Below are 14795 nucleotides of genomic sequence, written 5' to 3' on the forward strand. Positions count from 1 at the left end.
ATATAACCATTTTAGGAGAAATATAACCATTTTAAGTATTAGAACAGATCATTAAGTAAAAATGAGGCTATTCGGGTAAGGCCTGAATCCAATGACTGGTGTTCTTATAAGAAGAGGAAGAAATCTCAGGGGCATACATGCACAGAGAGGGAAGAAGCATCAAGAAGACAATCGTCTGCAAACCAAGAAGAAAGGCTTCAGGAGAAACCAATCCTAAGAGCACCCTCCTCTGGGTCTGCCCACCTCTAGACGGAGACAAAATAAATTTCTGTTTCAGTTAGGATTAGTGGCAGTTTATTACAGGAGGGCCAGAAAACTACTATAAACGCAACTGATTTGCTCCTCAGTTAATTAAGTTCAGTTCCTTATCTTTGTCTTTTTGTTGAAAGGCTTTAAAAGAACCATTTAAAAAAAGAAGAAAAGAAAAGAACATTTTCAACACCCGGGCATACTAGTTACTGATTTGTTGAACTACAGTAAATCAACTGCTACACTTAAAATCATCTCTGTATTCATAATGTCCAGGATACAGAAGGTTTTCAATAGCTATATTCATTGAATTTAAACATTTCAGCTATAAATAAAAGCCCAAAATTCTAACACGTTCTAAACTTGCCTCATAAGATCCACCACCACTTTAGTAAAACTACATGAGAGTATAATTTCTAAAACTCCCTATAAAATATCATTACAAAGAACCATTCTGATAAAGCTATTTCCACATTTCTACCATAGCAGAGAAAAAAGGAATCTTGTTGAGAAAAAATTCTGTATTATAAGCTTTCTCTGTTCCCATTCAATTAGACAGAAGTCATTCTCAAAAACAAAGAAACTTGATTATGTGTTATTTGCACTGTAGCTAAAGAAAAGAACTGGGCTAAACTATAGCTTAAATCTTTACAATCCCTTTATCTTGACATCAAGGGTAAAATTAACTTCCCCTCTTATCTCAAACATCACTACAATCTAAATTCCAAAACTACCCATTTTCTGTTCTCTCAGATTCAAATGAACAAAATCTTTCTCTAACACACACATACAAACTTACAGATTTGAAAACCAAAACTACGAGAAAGAAATGATAAGCTAGAAAAATGTACCTAGAAAAAATTAATTATACTCGTTTTTCAATTAATGGACAAAGACTGAGACATGAGCTAGTTCTTTCAGACCAGAAACTTACAAGATAAGGAATGTGCTTAGGCGATATATTTATTTTCATAAAATTCAATTACAGTTAAGAAAATTAACTCACTGTCTGCTACATGTTACTTGCTGTGGTGGGGGAAGAGACGGTAAGGAAGATGTGGATGAGGAAAACAGAGATCCTCAGTTTAGAGTCCCAAAACTTCCTCAAGATGTCACAGATCGCAAACATAAGATTTCATCCACAGGCCGTTACTAGTCAAAACCATAATCTCTCCTCATCCCCTTCCTCCTCCACTGCTAATACTCACTTCTTATCATCACCACTATGAACAAAGTAAGCAGCCATTTCCAAAAAAAAAAAAAAAAAGATCAAATCAAATTTAGATCCCTAAATGAACAAAAGAGATACCATTATGCTTTCCTGTCTTAAGAGTATATAAACATCATCACAATTTTTTAAATTAAAGTCTAATGAAGGACACAGATAATGGTTGTGTTTAGGTGATTTGTCTAAGGAAAAGTATTACATGAACTAAGAATCAAGTATGAAAAGAAGGCATTTTTATGATTGAGGAATGCATTTCTATGACAAGACAGAGGAACAGAATATTTAAAATCAGAACACTCCTAGGAAATCCAGCATATATAATTAAAATATGAAATGACTTTTAAAATGTCAATTTAAACTCAAGACACAGATACATTTCTAGGTAAGTGTAACAAGGTTCTAATAGTGACCAAAATATGAGCACTACTCCAGAAATAAACACCAAAGGTCAGCTTGGAAAGCCTAACTGTCCCCTGCAATATCAGACAATTTACTTTGTTGGCCTTTATTGCCAGACCCAACCCACATGAAAAGATAAGACTGGTGGAGAAAAGAGCTCCCACCATCTGAATTAGCCAATTGTGTACTCAATTCTTTCCATCCTAACAGAAACTCACTCATATGCAACACAAGGAAAAAGAGGTTTAGGTCATAACAACATGAAATCTTCGTAAGTGATAAACCCAAAAATAGGCTAGACATCATTGAAAAGAAGGGTGGGGGAGCACCTATTAGTAGTAATTTCAAAATTTCTCTTTGTTAGAAAAGAAAATTAATAATGTAAAAAGAAAATTAATAATGTAAATAAAAAATAATCCATTTTCGGGCACCTGGGTGGCTCAGTTGGTTAAGCGACTGCTTTCAACTCAGGTGATGATCCTGGAGTCCAGGGATCAAGTCCAGAATTGGGCTCCTAGCTCCACAGGGAGTCTGCTTCTCCCTGTGACCTTCTCCTCTCTCGTGTTCTCTCTCACTCTCTCTTCCTCAAATAAATAAATAAAATCTTAAAAAAAATAATAATGCATTTTCTTTTGAGGGGAGCTAGATTGCTAGATCCATTAACATCAAGGCCCCAGGAATATTTTGGAGAAAAATGAGTAATATAGGCATTGGAAGCAATGCCACTTTCTCTCCCTCCAATTAATTAAAAAGTACTCGGTCTTTAAATGAGTAACTGATAAATTTAGCATATCATCACTGTTGTCATGTTGTCACACATGTAAAAAAAAAAACCCTTAATATGAAAAAAAAAAAAAAGGAAAAAGTAACGAAGTATTCTCTTAGAAATAAATGTAGTTTATGTATAATACCTCCAGAGAATTCACATTTGTAGAGTTACTATGAGAAGTATAGCCTGTGCAACCCATTAACAAGCTACCTAAGTATCTGCCCTCATAAATATTCAACTATTTATTCTAAATAATGGAAAACAAGTAATTTTTTAAAGATGTTTCCTGGCAAGTAGAGATATTTTAACTAAATTAAGTGTCAGTTGGCCCCACAGAAGATCCCTTTTGCTCTTTTTTCTACCCTGAAAGGCTTTCTGAAAGATGAACCAAAATCAAGTTACTATCTAATAAGTACAACCTAAGTTCCAGGTTTTCAATTAAAGTTTTAGTAATAGGAAAAGACATTGCAACAGTAAATATGAGAAAGAACTTACTTAAATATACCATTTTTTAAATTCCTTAAACAACCAAGGTACTCCTTTAAATATAAATCAGATCCCATCACTCCCCCCCCTTAAAAGGTCTTTCAATGACTTCTCCTTATCAGAGGATAAAATGTAAACTCCTTACAATGGGTTCTGAAGTCTCAAATGCATTGGCCCCATCTTGCACGACTACCCCACCACCACCACCACCACCCCTGATCACAATAGTTTGCGGATACTGATCTTGCAGTTCCTTGATGACTGGAACACAACTCAGCTTACTTCAAAGCCTTCACAAGTGCTACTGTACCTTTGGATCGGCTTAAAAATCATTTCCTCAGAAATGCCCTCCCCAACACCCATGATCTAAATCCAATCACCCCCGTGCTCCTTCCGCAGCACATAAACTAAATCCAATGTGTTGACATTTGTACTTAAGGTACAAAAATAAGTCTGGGTAAACCACTGGCACATCAGAACTGTGATCACGGTAATGGAATCAAAATGTACATCTAGTCATGTGTTCTTTACCTTCACCCACATCAAAGTATGTTGGGTTTTTGTTTGTTTTTTTAGGCCAGTTTCACTTACTTTCATTAAATCTTGAACTCTCAGTACAGTTTTATAAAAATATTCTATACAACAAAATGCTTTATGCATTTATAAAGCACTTCTGCAATATACTGAATGATGTCATGGGGAAAACATTTGTGTGATTATGAGTGTGATCTAAACCAAACTTTTTTTTTCATGGAACAAAATTTTTACTTCAAAAAGTGACTGTAGACAAACTACAATTATTCCAATTTAGGTATTTGGCAGAAACTTCCTAGAAAATGAATAAAATAGGCCTGCCACTTCAAAGAAAACATTGCCCAAGACATAACTGAAGCTTTTAAGTGAAAATCAGCCTCTTGCAAAACTTCTATCACTGTAAGATGGACAGCTTCCCAATAATTAAAGATATTTCCAGGGGCGCCTGGGTGGCTCAGTGGGTTAAGCCTCTGCCTTCGGCTCAGGTCATGATCCCAGGGTCCTGGAATCAAGCCCTGCATAGGGCTCTCTGCTCAGTGGGGAGCCTGCTTCCCTTCCTCTCTGCCTGCCTCTCTGCCTACTTGTGATCTCTGTCAAATAAATAAATAAAATCTTAAAAAAAAAAATCCATTCAAAGTACAAGAGAGTACAAAAGATGATCTTAGTTGACATGTAGGGAATGGATTAGTGTGGACGGTAAGAATGGAAGCTAGTGGCAGAGAATTTAATCTTCTGTGTTGGGCTGTTATTTTTTCTCTAAATTTCTCATAGTTCCCAGAAAGACGTTCTTCTATTTCTCTCAAAGGACTCTGAAACATTGCCAATCTTAAGGAGGGCCACGTTTAAGAGAATACTGTGAATGACTGCCAATCATTTTTAACCCTTGGACCTTCAGATTTACTTGTTCAAAATTCAATTATTACATACTAATTATAGAAATAAGCTAATCACATCTTCATGCATCATTTGCCTCTCTTATTACTCACCTCCTCTATCATCATCTTAGTCCTTGACTCTCTTCCATTTACTCTTCCTCATTCCATTCACACTTTCTATCAACTTATTTAATACATGCTTTCTGCATCTACCAACATAGTTTCTATATCTCTCTACATATTACTAAGCCAAATTTAATTCAAGACTACCCTTCTAGAAAATAACATCATCAAATAGGTTTTGAAAAGGCTATCATATTCACTAACTTTGATTATAGCTGTTTACAGGCTGAAATGAAGGAAACTTTTGGAAATCTTCCCACTCTAATTTATTTTTGTTCTTACTCATAAAATAAATTAGCTGAAATTGTATAATAAATATGTATTAAGAAGTACTTGCTAAAGACACTCCTCAAGACATCATAAATGAGGCCGGGCTAACCAAAACCTCATCAATTTGGCAACATTATCGTTTTATTATTAAAAACTTACTAAAAATAATTTCCAACAAAGGTATGATACAATATGCAGAGCACACTACCAAAAAACTTCTTTTGAAGGATTATGCTCCACCTCTACTAACACAAGTCTAACCTAACAATCAACATTTGACAGAATTAAGATGGCTGATTTTACCTATTCGTACAGTGTGTAATAACTTGCGTACAGACTGGAGCCTGATACTTGTTCACATTTGTGAATTAAATATTTAGATAAAATGCTGGTCAGCAAATTAAGTAATTTAGGTGGCTATTTCTAGCAGAAGTTTTTCAAAGTTCACAAATTTCTTAGAGAGTCATATATTACTTAATAAGTCTCAATCTGCCAGAAAAAAATTTTAAAGCTAATCTCAGAGCTTTTATTGAATTAAGAGCTAACATGCTTCAAACACCATATTACATTCACTGTCAGATTCTAAAATAATTCAGCTACCTCATTAAGCCAATAAGAAATTATTTTCTTTCATTAACCACAATTTAACAAGCAGAATAAACAATTTTAAATTACAAAATGATTAACAGAACAAAGTGCTATCCATTCTTAAAGATGTTCATCTCCCGATTTCAAAAAAAAATTTTTTTAAACCAAAACATTTAACCTTCTAACATTTCCAGAACTAAACATATTACCAACAAAAGGAAAAGTAAAAACTAAATGTTCAGACAATGAAAAACAGTATAAAAGCTTTTCATAACCTATATAAGGTATAATAAATATATAAAAAGTTAAATTCTTAATGAAATCGAGTATATAACAATAAGCACGCCAAAACAAATTACTTCTGTGACAAAGTGGTTATAATTCCCTCTCACTTAAACAAAACTGTGTATTACTTACGTAACAGATGGGTCCACTTGTTTGTAAGCATGAGCAGCACAAGACCCACAGTATGTATATCCTGCGTGGCTATAAAACAAAATATTTTTTAAACTTAATCATCAGATTCGAAATCAAGATATTCTCAAAAGAAAAAAAACCTCTTGAAAGAAATATAATAACTATGGTAAACATTACAGAATTAAGTGTATAGATAAAAAAGCAATGTAGCTAATGATGCAAACTCTAGCACACAACAGAGAACATGTAATAGTTGTATGTTCTAATTTTAAATTTTAAAAAGTATTTTGCAATTTTTTTGGTCTTAAAAACAATTAAATTTAGATACTCCAGGCTTACTGGAAGTTGCTATGTAATACTAATAATACATGAGTTTTTAACATTCCTCTTCGATATTATTAGCAGACTATTACATAGCAATGAGACCCAGAGCAAATCAAATCAGACCAAAACAAATATCCTACAATAGCAACTCACTTTCTTTTTCTATTTTCTTTTTATTTATACTTTTTAAAAATTGAAGTATAATTAACATACAGTGTTATGTTAATTTCACGTATACAATATGTGATTCAAGAATTCTATACATTTCTCTGTGTTCATCAAGTACACTCCTAATCTTTTAACTATTTTACCCATCATCCCCCTAACCTCCCCCTCTCTGGCAGCCACGAGTTTATTCTCAGTATTTAATAGTCTGGTTTTCTATCTCTTTTTTTTCCTTGTTCATTTTTTTTTACATCTTACATATGAGTGAAATCATATTTATCTGTCTTTCTCTGATCTATTTCACTAGGCATTTATAACCTCTAAGTCCATCCATGTTGTCACAAATGGCAAGATCTCATTCTTTTTATGGCTAATATTCCATTGATTATGTGTGCACATGCATGCATGCATGTGTGGGTGTGTATATATCACATCTCCTTTATCCATTCATCTATACCAATGGACACTTGAGTTGCTTCCGTATCTTGGCTATTGTGAATAATGCTACAATAAACAGGGATGCATGTATCTTTTCAAGTCAGTGTTTTCGTTTTCATTGGGTAAATACCAAGTAGTGGAATTACTGGATCATGTGGCAATTCTACTTTTAATTTTTTTTAAAGATTTTACTTATTTTTTTATTCAAGAGAGAAAGTGTGCACAAACAGAGAGATGGGCATAGGGTTAGCAGATTCCCCACAGGGCAGGGAGGGAGCCCAAAAGAGAAGCTCAATCCCAGGACCCTGAAATCATGACCTCAGCCAAAGGCACACTTAACCAACTGAGCCACCAAGGTGCTCCTCTACTTTCAATTTTTTGAGGAACCTCCAACCTGTTTTCCACAGTGGCTGCAACAATTTGCACCAACAGTGCAAGAGGGTTCCTTTTTCTCCACATCCTCACCAACACTTATTTCTTGGCTTTTTTATTCTAGCTACTCGAACAGAGATGAGATGATTTCTCAGTGTGGTTTTGATTTGCATATCCCTGATGATTAGTGATTAAGCATCTTCCCAATGTGTCTACTGCCCATCTGTATGTCTTCTTTGGAAAAATGTCTACTCAAGTCCTCTGCCCATTTTTATCAGATTATTTGTTTTTGCTGTTGTTGTTACTGAGTTGTAGACATTCTTCATATATTTTAGATATTAACTCCTTATCAGATACATCATTTGCAAATATCTTCTCTCATTCAATAGGCCGACTTTTTGTTTTGTTGATGGTTTCTTTGGCTGTACAAAAGCTTTTTATTTTGGTGTAGTCCCAATAGTTTAATTTTTGCTTTTGTTCCCTTGCCTGAAAAGATATCTAGAAAAATATTTCTACATCCCAAGCAATCTCTATCAAAATACAAACAGTATTTTTCAAAGAACTAGAACAAATAGTACTAAAATTTGTATGGAACCACAAAAGACCCCAAACAGCCAAGCAATCTTGAGAAAGAGGAGCAAAGCTGAAGGTATCACAATCCCAGATTTCAAGATACATCATAAAGCTGTAGTAATTAAAAAAGTATGGTATTGGAACAAAAACAGACAGATCAATGGAACAGAATAGGGGCCTAGAAATAAGTCCATGCTCATATGGTCAATTAATCTATGACAAAGGAGGCAAGGATTTACAATAGGGAAGAACAGTCTCTTCAGCAAATGGTATTGGGAAAACTGCACAGCTACAGGCAGAAGAATGAAAATGGACCATGTTCTTATACCCATATACAAAAACTCCAAATGGACTGAAGAACTGTGAGACCTGAAATCATAAAACTCCTAGAAGAAAATAACTCACTTCTTCTATGTCTTTAGTAATAAGAGAACGGACTTGATTTTCTGTGGATTATGCCTTTCATTTTCTCCCCCTACTATTCATCCCTTTCATCTTTTGGTTTCAGAATTAGATTTGATTCTCTTATCACCTATGGAATGACTTTGTTTCCTGACCTCATTTTTTTTTTCTTGACTCATTCAAGTTACATGAGTTTAACACATTTTCCTGGTGCTTACTTATGAGTGTGTGGCCAGTGGTATGCTGGGAAATATTTAACAACTGTCTCTACAGGAAAAAAAAATGTACATATGTGTACATAAGCTTACTATAAACTCTACTGAGTTAAAAAGATATGCACCACACAATTTACAAATAATGAAAAAAATATAAATCTCTTTATCGCCAATTCCACAGTCAACTGATTGTCACAGAAGACTTCCACTGATTTTTGCCAAATTCCCATATCCATACCCAAGCGATGGAACAATGAAGACATATGTCGGACCTGAATGATTCTCTGCTGACTAGAAAACAGTTTTCAAATATTAGAAGGAATATTTGCTTCCATACTTTTACACTTTTTATAATGTAAAAGCTTCAGACACAACATACTTTTCAGTTTAATCTGCATTATTAACACTTTCCCCATTTCTTAAGTACAAACAATCAACAAAAGGTAAATCAAGCCCTGATTTATAGCAACTTGCCAATTAATGTGGAGTAATTCATTCCTGCCATAACTGATTACAAAATGTACAATAAACTGAAAAGATAAAACACAGGCTGGTAGAAAATAGCTGTAAAACATATATCTGACACAGGATTTATATCTGAATATGTAAAGAAATTTTAAAAGAAACCCAATACTTAAAACAGGTAACCATTTTGTAAGGCGAATAGCTCTGAAAATTGGTTGCAAAATAACAAGAATATATTTAATGCTACTAAACTGTAAGATGGGGGGGGTGCCTGGGTGGCTCAGTCAGTTGAGCATCTAACTCTTGATTTCAGCTCAGGTAATGATTTCAGGGTCCTGGGGTCAAGCACCAAGTCAGGCTCTGCACTCAGTGGGGAGTCTGCTTGAGGATTCTCTCTCTCCCCTGCCCCACCCACATATACATGCATGTGCTCTTTCTCTCTCTCTCTAATAAATAAATAAATCTTTTTTTTTTTAAGATTTCATTTATTTATTTGACAGACAGAGATCACAAGTAGACAGAGAGATAGGCAGAGAGTGGGGGGAAGCAGGCTCCCTGCCAAGCAGAGAGCCTGATGCGGGGCTCGATCCCAGGACCCCAGGACCATGACCTGAGCTGAAGGCAGAGGCTTTAACCCACTGAACCACCCACATGCCCCTAAATAAATCTTTTAAAAAAATAAAAATAAAAATGTTGGGGTACCTGGGTGGCTCAGTCAGTTAAACATCTCCCTTCAGCTCAACTCATGATCCTGGAGTCCTGGGATCAAGACCTGTATCAGGCTCTCTGCTCAATGGGGAGTCTGCTTCTCCCTCTGACCCCCCCCTTCTCCTGCTCTCTCAATCTCTCTCTCTCACTGTCCCTCTCAAATAAGTACATAAAATCTTTTTTGAAAAAAATAAAAAATAAAGATGCCTAAGATGGTATGTTTTACATTATGTATATTTTTACTACAATTTTTTTAAATAGGAAAAGCTTTGAACAAATACTTCAACATAGAATATACTGGGATGGCAAATAAGCACACAAAAAGAATGCTCAATATCATTTAGGGAAAGGCAAATTAAAACTACAAAAAGCTACCACTAAACTCCCAGCAGAATAGCTAAAATTGAAAAGAGTAACCATACCAAGTATGCTCAGGATGTAGAATTGAAACCCAGGCTACACTGTTACAACCACTTTTGAAAACAGTTTGGCAATTTCTTAAGAAGTTAAATATACTCCTACCATATGACCCAGCTTTCCACTCCTATGAAAACTGGAAGCATTATAACCACAAAGATTTGTACACAAATGTTCACCCCAGCTTCATTTGCAACAGTCAAAAACCGGAAATAACCAAATGTTCCTCCAAAGGTGAATGGATAAACAAATTGAGGAGTTAGTCCTACAGTGGAATACTCTTCAGCAAGAGACAGGAATGAACTACTGATAAACTCAAAAATAATTATGCAAAAAAAAAGATGGAAAGAAAGAAAGAAATATGCTGAGAAAAGCCAGACAAAAAGAGTTCATACTGTATAATCCTACTAATTCAAATAAAAACTAGCATGTAGCAACACAGAGTAAGTCAATGTACGTGGGTAGAAAGAAGAGACAGAGAGGTACAGAAGGGAAGAGTTACAAAAGGGCGCAAGGAAATTTGAGGATGATGAATATGTTTATTACCTTAATTGTGATGGTTTCACAGGTATATACATATTTCAGATGTATCCCTCTGTACCTTTAAATATAGGCAGCTGTATGTTAATCCTAGCAAAATAGAGCTCTGTTTTTAAAAGGGTCATCATTTGGTCTAGCTTAAACTATGAATGGAGAAAAAGAGATTCACATAAGTCAGTCATAGCAATACAGGATAGCAGGATGCTTAATCAAGAGTTAAGTAATGTGGCACCTACACTAAGCACCTGAAGTCACCGAAGGCCTTATTGGTTGGATTAATGGTAGTCACCCTATCCATATCCCTCCGGCAAGAGAGCCTATCAAATTGCTTCAGTACAGCAATATTCTCACAACCCAGTTCTAATCTTAGCCAGAAGAAATGTAAGTTGTTGTATGGCTCAGCACAGTTTTCCTCATCTTGATATTCTAGCCTAACCAGGGGGCTCAATTTTTTCCAGTTATGTCCCAAGTCTTCCAGTGCCCAACACCCCAAAACTGACTACTTCAGATTCCTAACAGCTGTTCCTAATAACTGGCTCCCCTTCTCATTTCAGAAATATGCTACCTTGCCCAGTCATGTGGACCTTAGAAATTCTTTGATCCATCAGGACCTGTCCTGGTCTAAAACCTGAATAACATCTCATGTTTTCAATACTGCTTCGTTCTCAGTTGTCTCTCATATCCCATACCTCCACGTCCCAACCTTACAGTTTAAGCTGGTCCTTCCATCTTAGATCTGCTTCTCAGACTTTAATTCTTGTTTGCTATTCTTGAATTTAAAGGCCCTGAAACTAAGTCCATACTCTGATCTCTCAATCAGTCTTGCAGCATGACTATCTCCCAGTTTTACCAATCCTGTTCCTACCCACGTGTAGTTCTTAAAAGCCAGAAAGTCATCTTAGAAACAATGGGTTCTTGGGATGCCTGGGTGGCTCAGTTGGTAGACATCTGCCTTTGGCTCAAGTCATGGGATTGAGCTCCAAGTCGGGCTCCCTTCTCAGTGGGAAGTCTGCTCATCCCTCTCTCTCTCTCCTCCCACTGCTCCCTCTCTCCCTCTCTTGGCTGACTCCCTCTCTCTCAAATAAATAAAAATCATAGAAAAAAAATAGAAAAATGAAACACTGCATTCTTAAAGTATAGATAGAATAGAAATACTAAGAGCAGAAAGGTAAAGGCACAAAGGAAGGGCATAAAAGTTGAAGGAAGAACATGAGCAAATGTTCAAGTGACTGATGTAATTGAGAAAACAGGAGACCGGCCTGAGTGGAACAAGAAGTAGGGTTAAACCATAGTCAGACAGAGAAGTCTAGGCTTGATAAAACAAGTTACTGAAAAACTGCTATACACTCCAGAGCAGGGTAGTTACAGCACAAAACTGTTATTAGTCTAGTACTGAAAAATATGAGATCAGAAGCAGGAGGTGTTAAATGATGCTCTCTTGGAAACCGTGGCCTGAGGTAGCAAATGTTTGTCTTGGAAACCATGGCCTGAGTTAACAAAATGTCATGTTCTAGAAAGGTCCCACTGCCAGTGGGAAATGAAACATGAATGTTCTACAATCTAAAAAGAAAAACCGACATATCTTGGTAACCAAGTAGGTACAGAGTGAATGAAGAAGAGAAGAAAGAGGATAATTACGATAATGGTAATAACTAACATTTACTGACAGCTTCCTCTGTGTCACTCATCCACGTAATTCAAAGCAGTAACTCATTTAATCCTCACACCAACTCTTTGAGACAGGAATTATTATTTTTCTTTTATAGATGAAGAAACTAAAGCAGAAAGGTTAAGACATTTGCTCAAGGTCACACAAATAGTAAGTGGTCACAGCAGGACTTAAAGGTAGATAGTACAGCTCCAGAACCCATTCTTAAACACCATAAGAGACCTCTATACATTTTAAGGAAGAAGGGAAGGTCTTCATGCAGTAGGAAAATCAACAACCCTAAAAACTGGAAGAATACCTTATATCCTATAAGACTGGTTTTGAAACCATGATTAACTGATATAAATATGTTTTATAATAGAACTCAGATTTCAATATTTCAGTCCTTTCTGAATATGAGGGCCTAAAAGCCTGCTTGAAGTAAAGACAAAATAGTTGCAAAAAGAGAGGGAGAGTCTTAACTTGAGGGTTAACTGAGGGTTTTGGAGGGGAGGAGTGGGGGTGTTGGGTGAGCCTGGTGGTGGGTATTAAGGAGGGCACGTATTGCATGGAGCACTGGGTGTGGTGCATAAATGATGAAATTTGGAACACTGAAAAAAAATTTTAATTTAAAAAAATACAGAATAAAACATCTATTTAGATAGCACTATATATATATATATATATATATATATATATATATATATATAGTGCAGAGTATTTTTTGTTTAAATCATTAAGTATACCATCCTTCTTTACCCACATCATGAGAAACTCTACTTCATGAAAGGACCAAGATCATAGCCAAAGGAAAAAATTTCTTCTACTTTACTTTATCCTGGCCCAGATACATGGTAATGAACAGAGCCATTTTTAATAATCATCAAATCTCTCCATTGATCCTCTGCTCCTAAACCCTTCTCTCTTGCTAACAGAATCTGTGATTCTAAATACATGTGGAAACAAGGTTTCATTAAGGGATCACACATAATAAAAGAGGCTTCACTAAAGGAACATCTAAGGTTTCTTTGTTTTATGCATTATAGTTAGAAGAGCAATGAAAATGTGAGCTCTACAGATAATTGAATATACATTGTAAAAGTGTATCCCAATCAGTATTTCATGGGCTCTTAAAACCTTAATGCAAAGTCATTCCTGCTGGCTTTTCCAGGTCACTGTGGTTCCCAGTGTAACCTCAATGAAGGCAAACTCAAAATTATACTTTAATATCTATCACTTTCTCATTAGACTAAAACCATGCCTCTAAAAACTGATCCTTCTTGTAACACAGGGTAATTCTGCTTCTCCCTTTACTCCTTCACAGCAGACTTTATATCACGAAGTCCAGCTCCTAATTTTCCAAAATTTCTGTGCCCCACAGAGAAATGCAATCAAATCAGGATGCAAGGCATCACCTATGGTCATTTGCTGGTTAAAGGACAGTTTCCCACACAGCAACTTTGCAGTGTGGGTATAATTTAAATTCCTATGTCAGGAAAATTATCAATTACTATATGACATGGACTTTCACTTGTTCATCCTGAAACCTTCAAGATTACAGGTGAATACCATAAAGTGTGAATGCCAAAAGTCTACCACTCATTCTATGAGAGACTTTTCATCAAAGAGGATATGGAGAACAACTTAAAAAAAAAAAAAAAAAAAAACCTGGATTCAACAAAATCAGGTTCTCATAGTCCCAGTTCTTAATAGCAGCAAAAATGCAAAATAAAAAGATTGAAGTAGATGAAATGAGAAGACTGGACCAGATGAAATTCTCTCCTGCAGCAATAAGTCTACAAGATCTACCTAAGGTAAGCTATGATCTAGAAAGCTAGAAACTAAATTTAAAAACACTTGTGAGCATATGGGATCCACCTGAACAACAATGGCTCTAAGCAGTTTCCAGAAGCAGGAGCCTCACACTGACACTCTCCATTCTGTTTCACTGCACCTCGTCTTTTGTTCTTTTATTTTCATAGGCATTCCTTGGGGGCCCTCAAGATTTCTGCTTCATAAAAAAATATCAGATGATTATATTCCCCCGAAATGTTCAGGTTAGAAAGTCATTATGCAGAGTATTTTATTTTTACAAAATGAATCTCACAAATATTAAATGAACAATACTATGAACTAAGGAAAGTTATTAAAGTTATTCAAGTCAAGTAAGAATAAATCAACCACAATGTTGCACATCTAGATTGTTTTACTGCTAGAATATGCAGGACCTGAGATACTGCCATGAATAATCTACTGCTTAAAATAAAGAAGGACTAGAAATAAACAAGTTACACATCTCCAGTAACTTAAATTAACTACATGATTTATAAAGATTCATTGTTTCACCATATACACCAATAGAGCTGAACTGGTGTACTTCACTGTATATAAAATGGTCTTCCATATAAATGTTTCCAAGCTTTTAATTTTTTTTAAATAATTTTTATGTTCAAAGTAATAATTGCACACCGTATAAAAAAGTCAAATAATAGAGAAAGGTACACAATGAAAAGTGAAAGTATCCTTTATACTACTTCTACTAGGTTCACTACTAAAAAAAAAAAAATCAAACTCTAGTTTAAATGTATGA

The 14795-nt window shown here is 35.4% G+C and overlaps 1 protein-coding gene across 3 annotated transcripts in view; it reads right to left on the reverse strand.

Annotated features, from left to right (window-relative positions):
* MEMO1 (mediator of cell motility 1) overlaps nt 1-14795 on the reverse strand; it is a 113222-nt gene that overhangs the window by 37962 nt on the left and 60465 nt on the right. For 2 of the 3 annotated variants that reach the window (XM_032881838.1, XM_032881837.1), the window contains one exon: nt 5939-6007. In XM_032881838.1, coding sequence (XP_032737729.1) covers nt 5939-6007 — 69 coding nt within the window. Of the gene's footprint in view, nt 1-5938; nt 6008-14795 lie in introns of those variants that run through there. The other variant, XM_032881839.1, reaches the window with a different exon arrangement.

The sequence above is a fragment of the Lontra canadensis genome, unplaced genomic scaffold, assembly GCF_010015895.1.
Source record: "Lontra canadensis isolate GAN:19392208 unplaced genomic scaffold, GSC_riverotter_1.0 scaffold78, whole genome shotgun sequence".
Lineage (NCBI taxonomy): Eukaryota > Metazoa > Chordata > Mammalia > Carnivora > Mustelidae > Lontra > Lontra canadensis.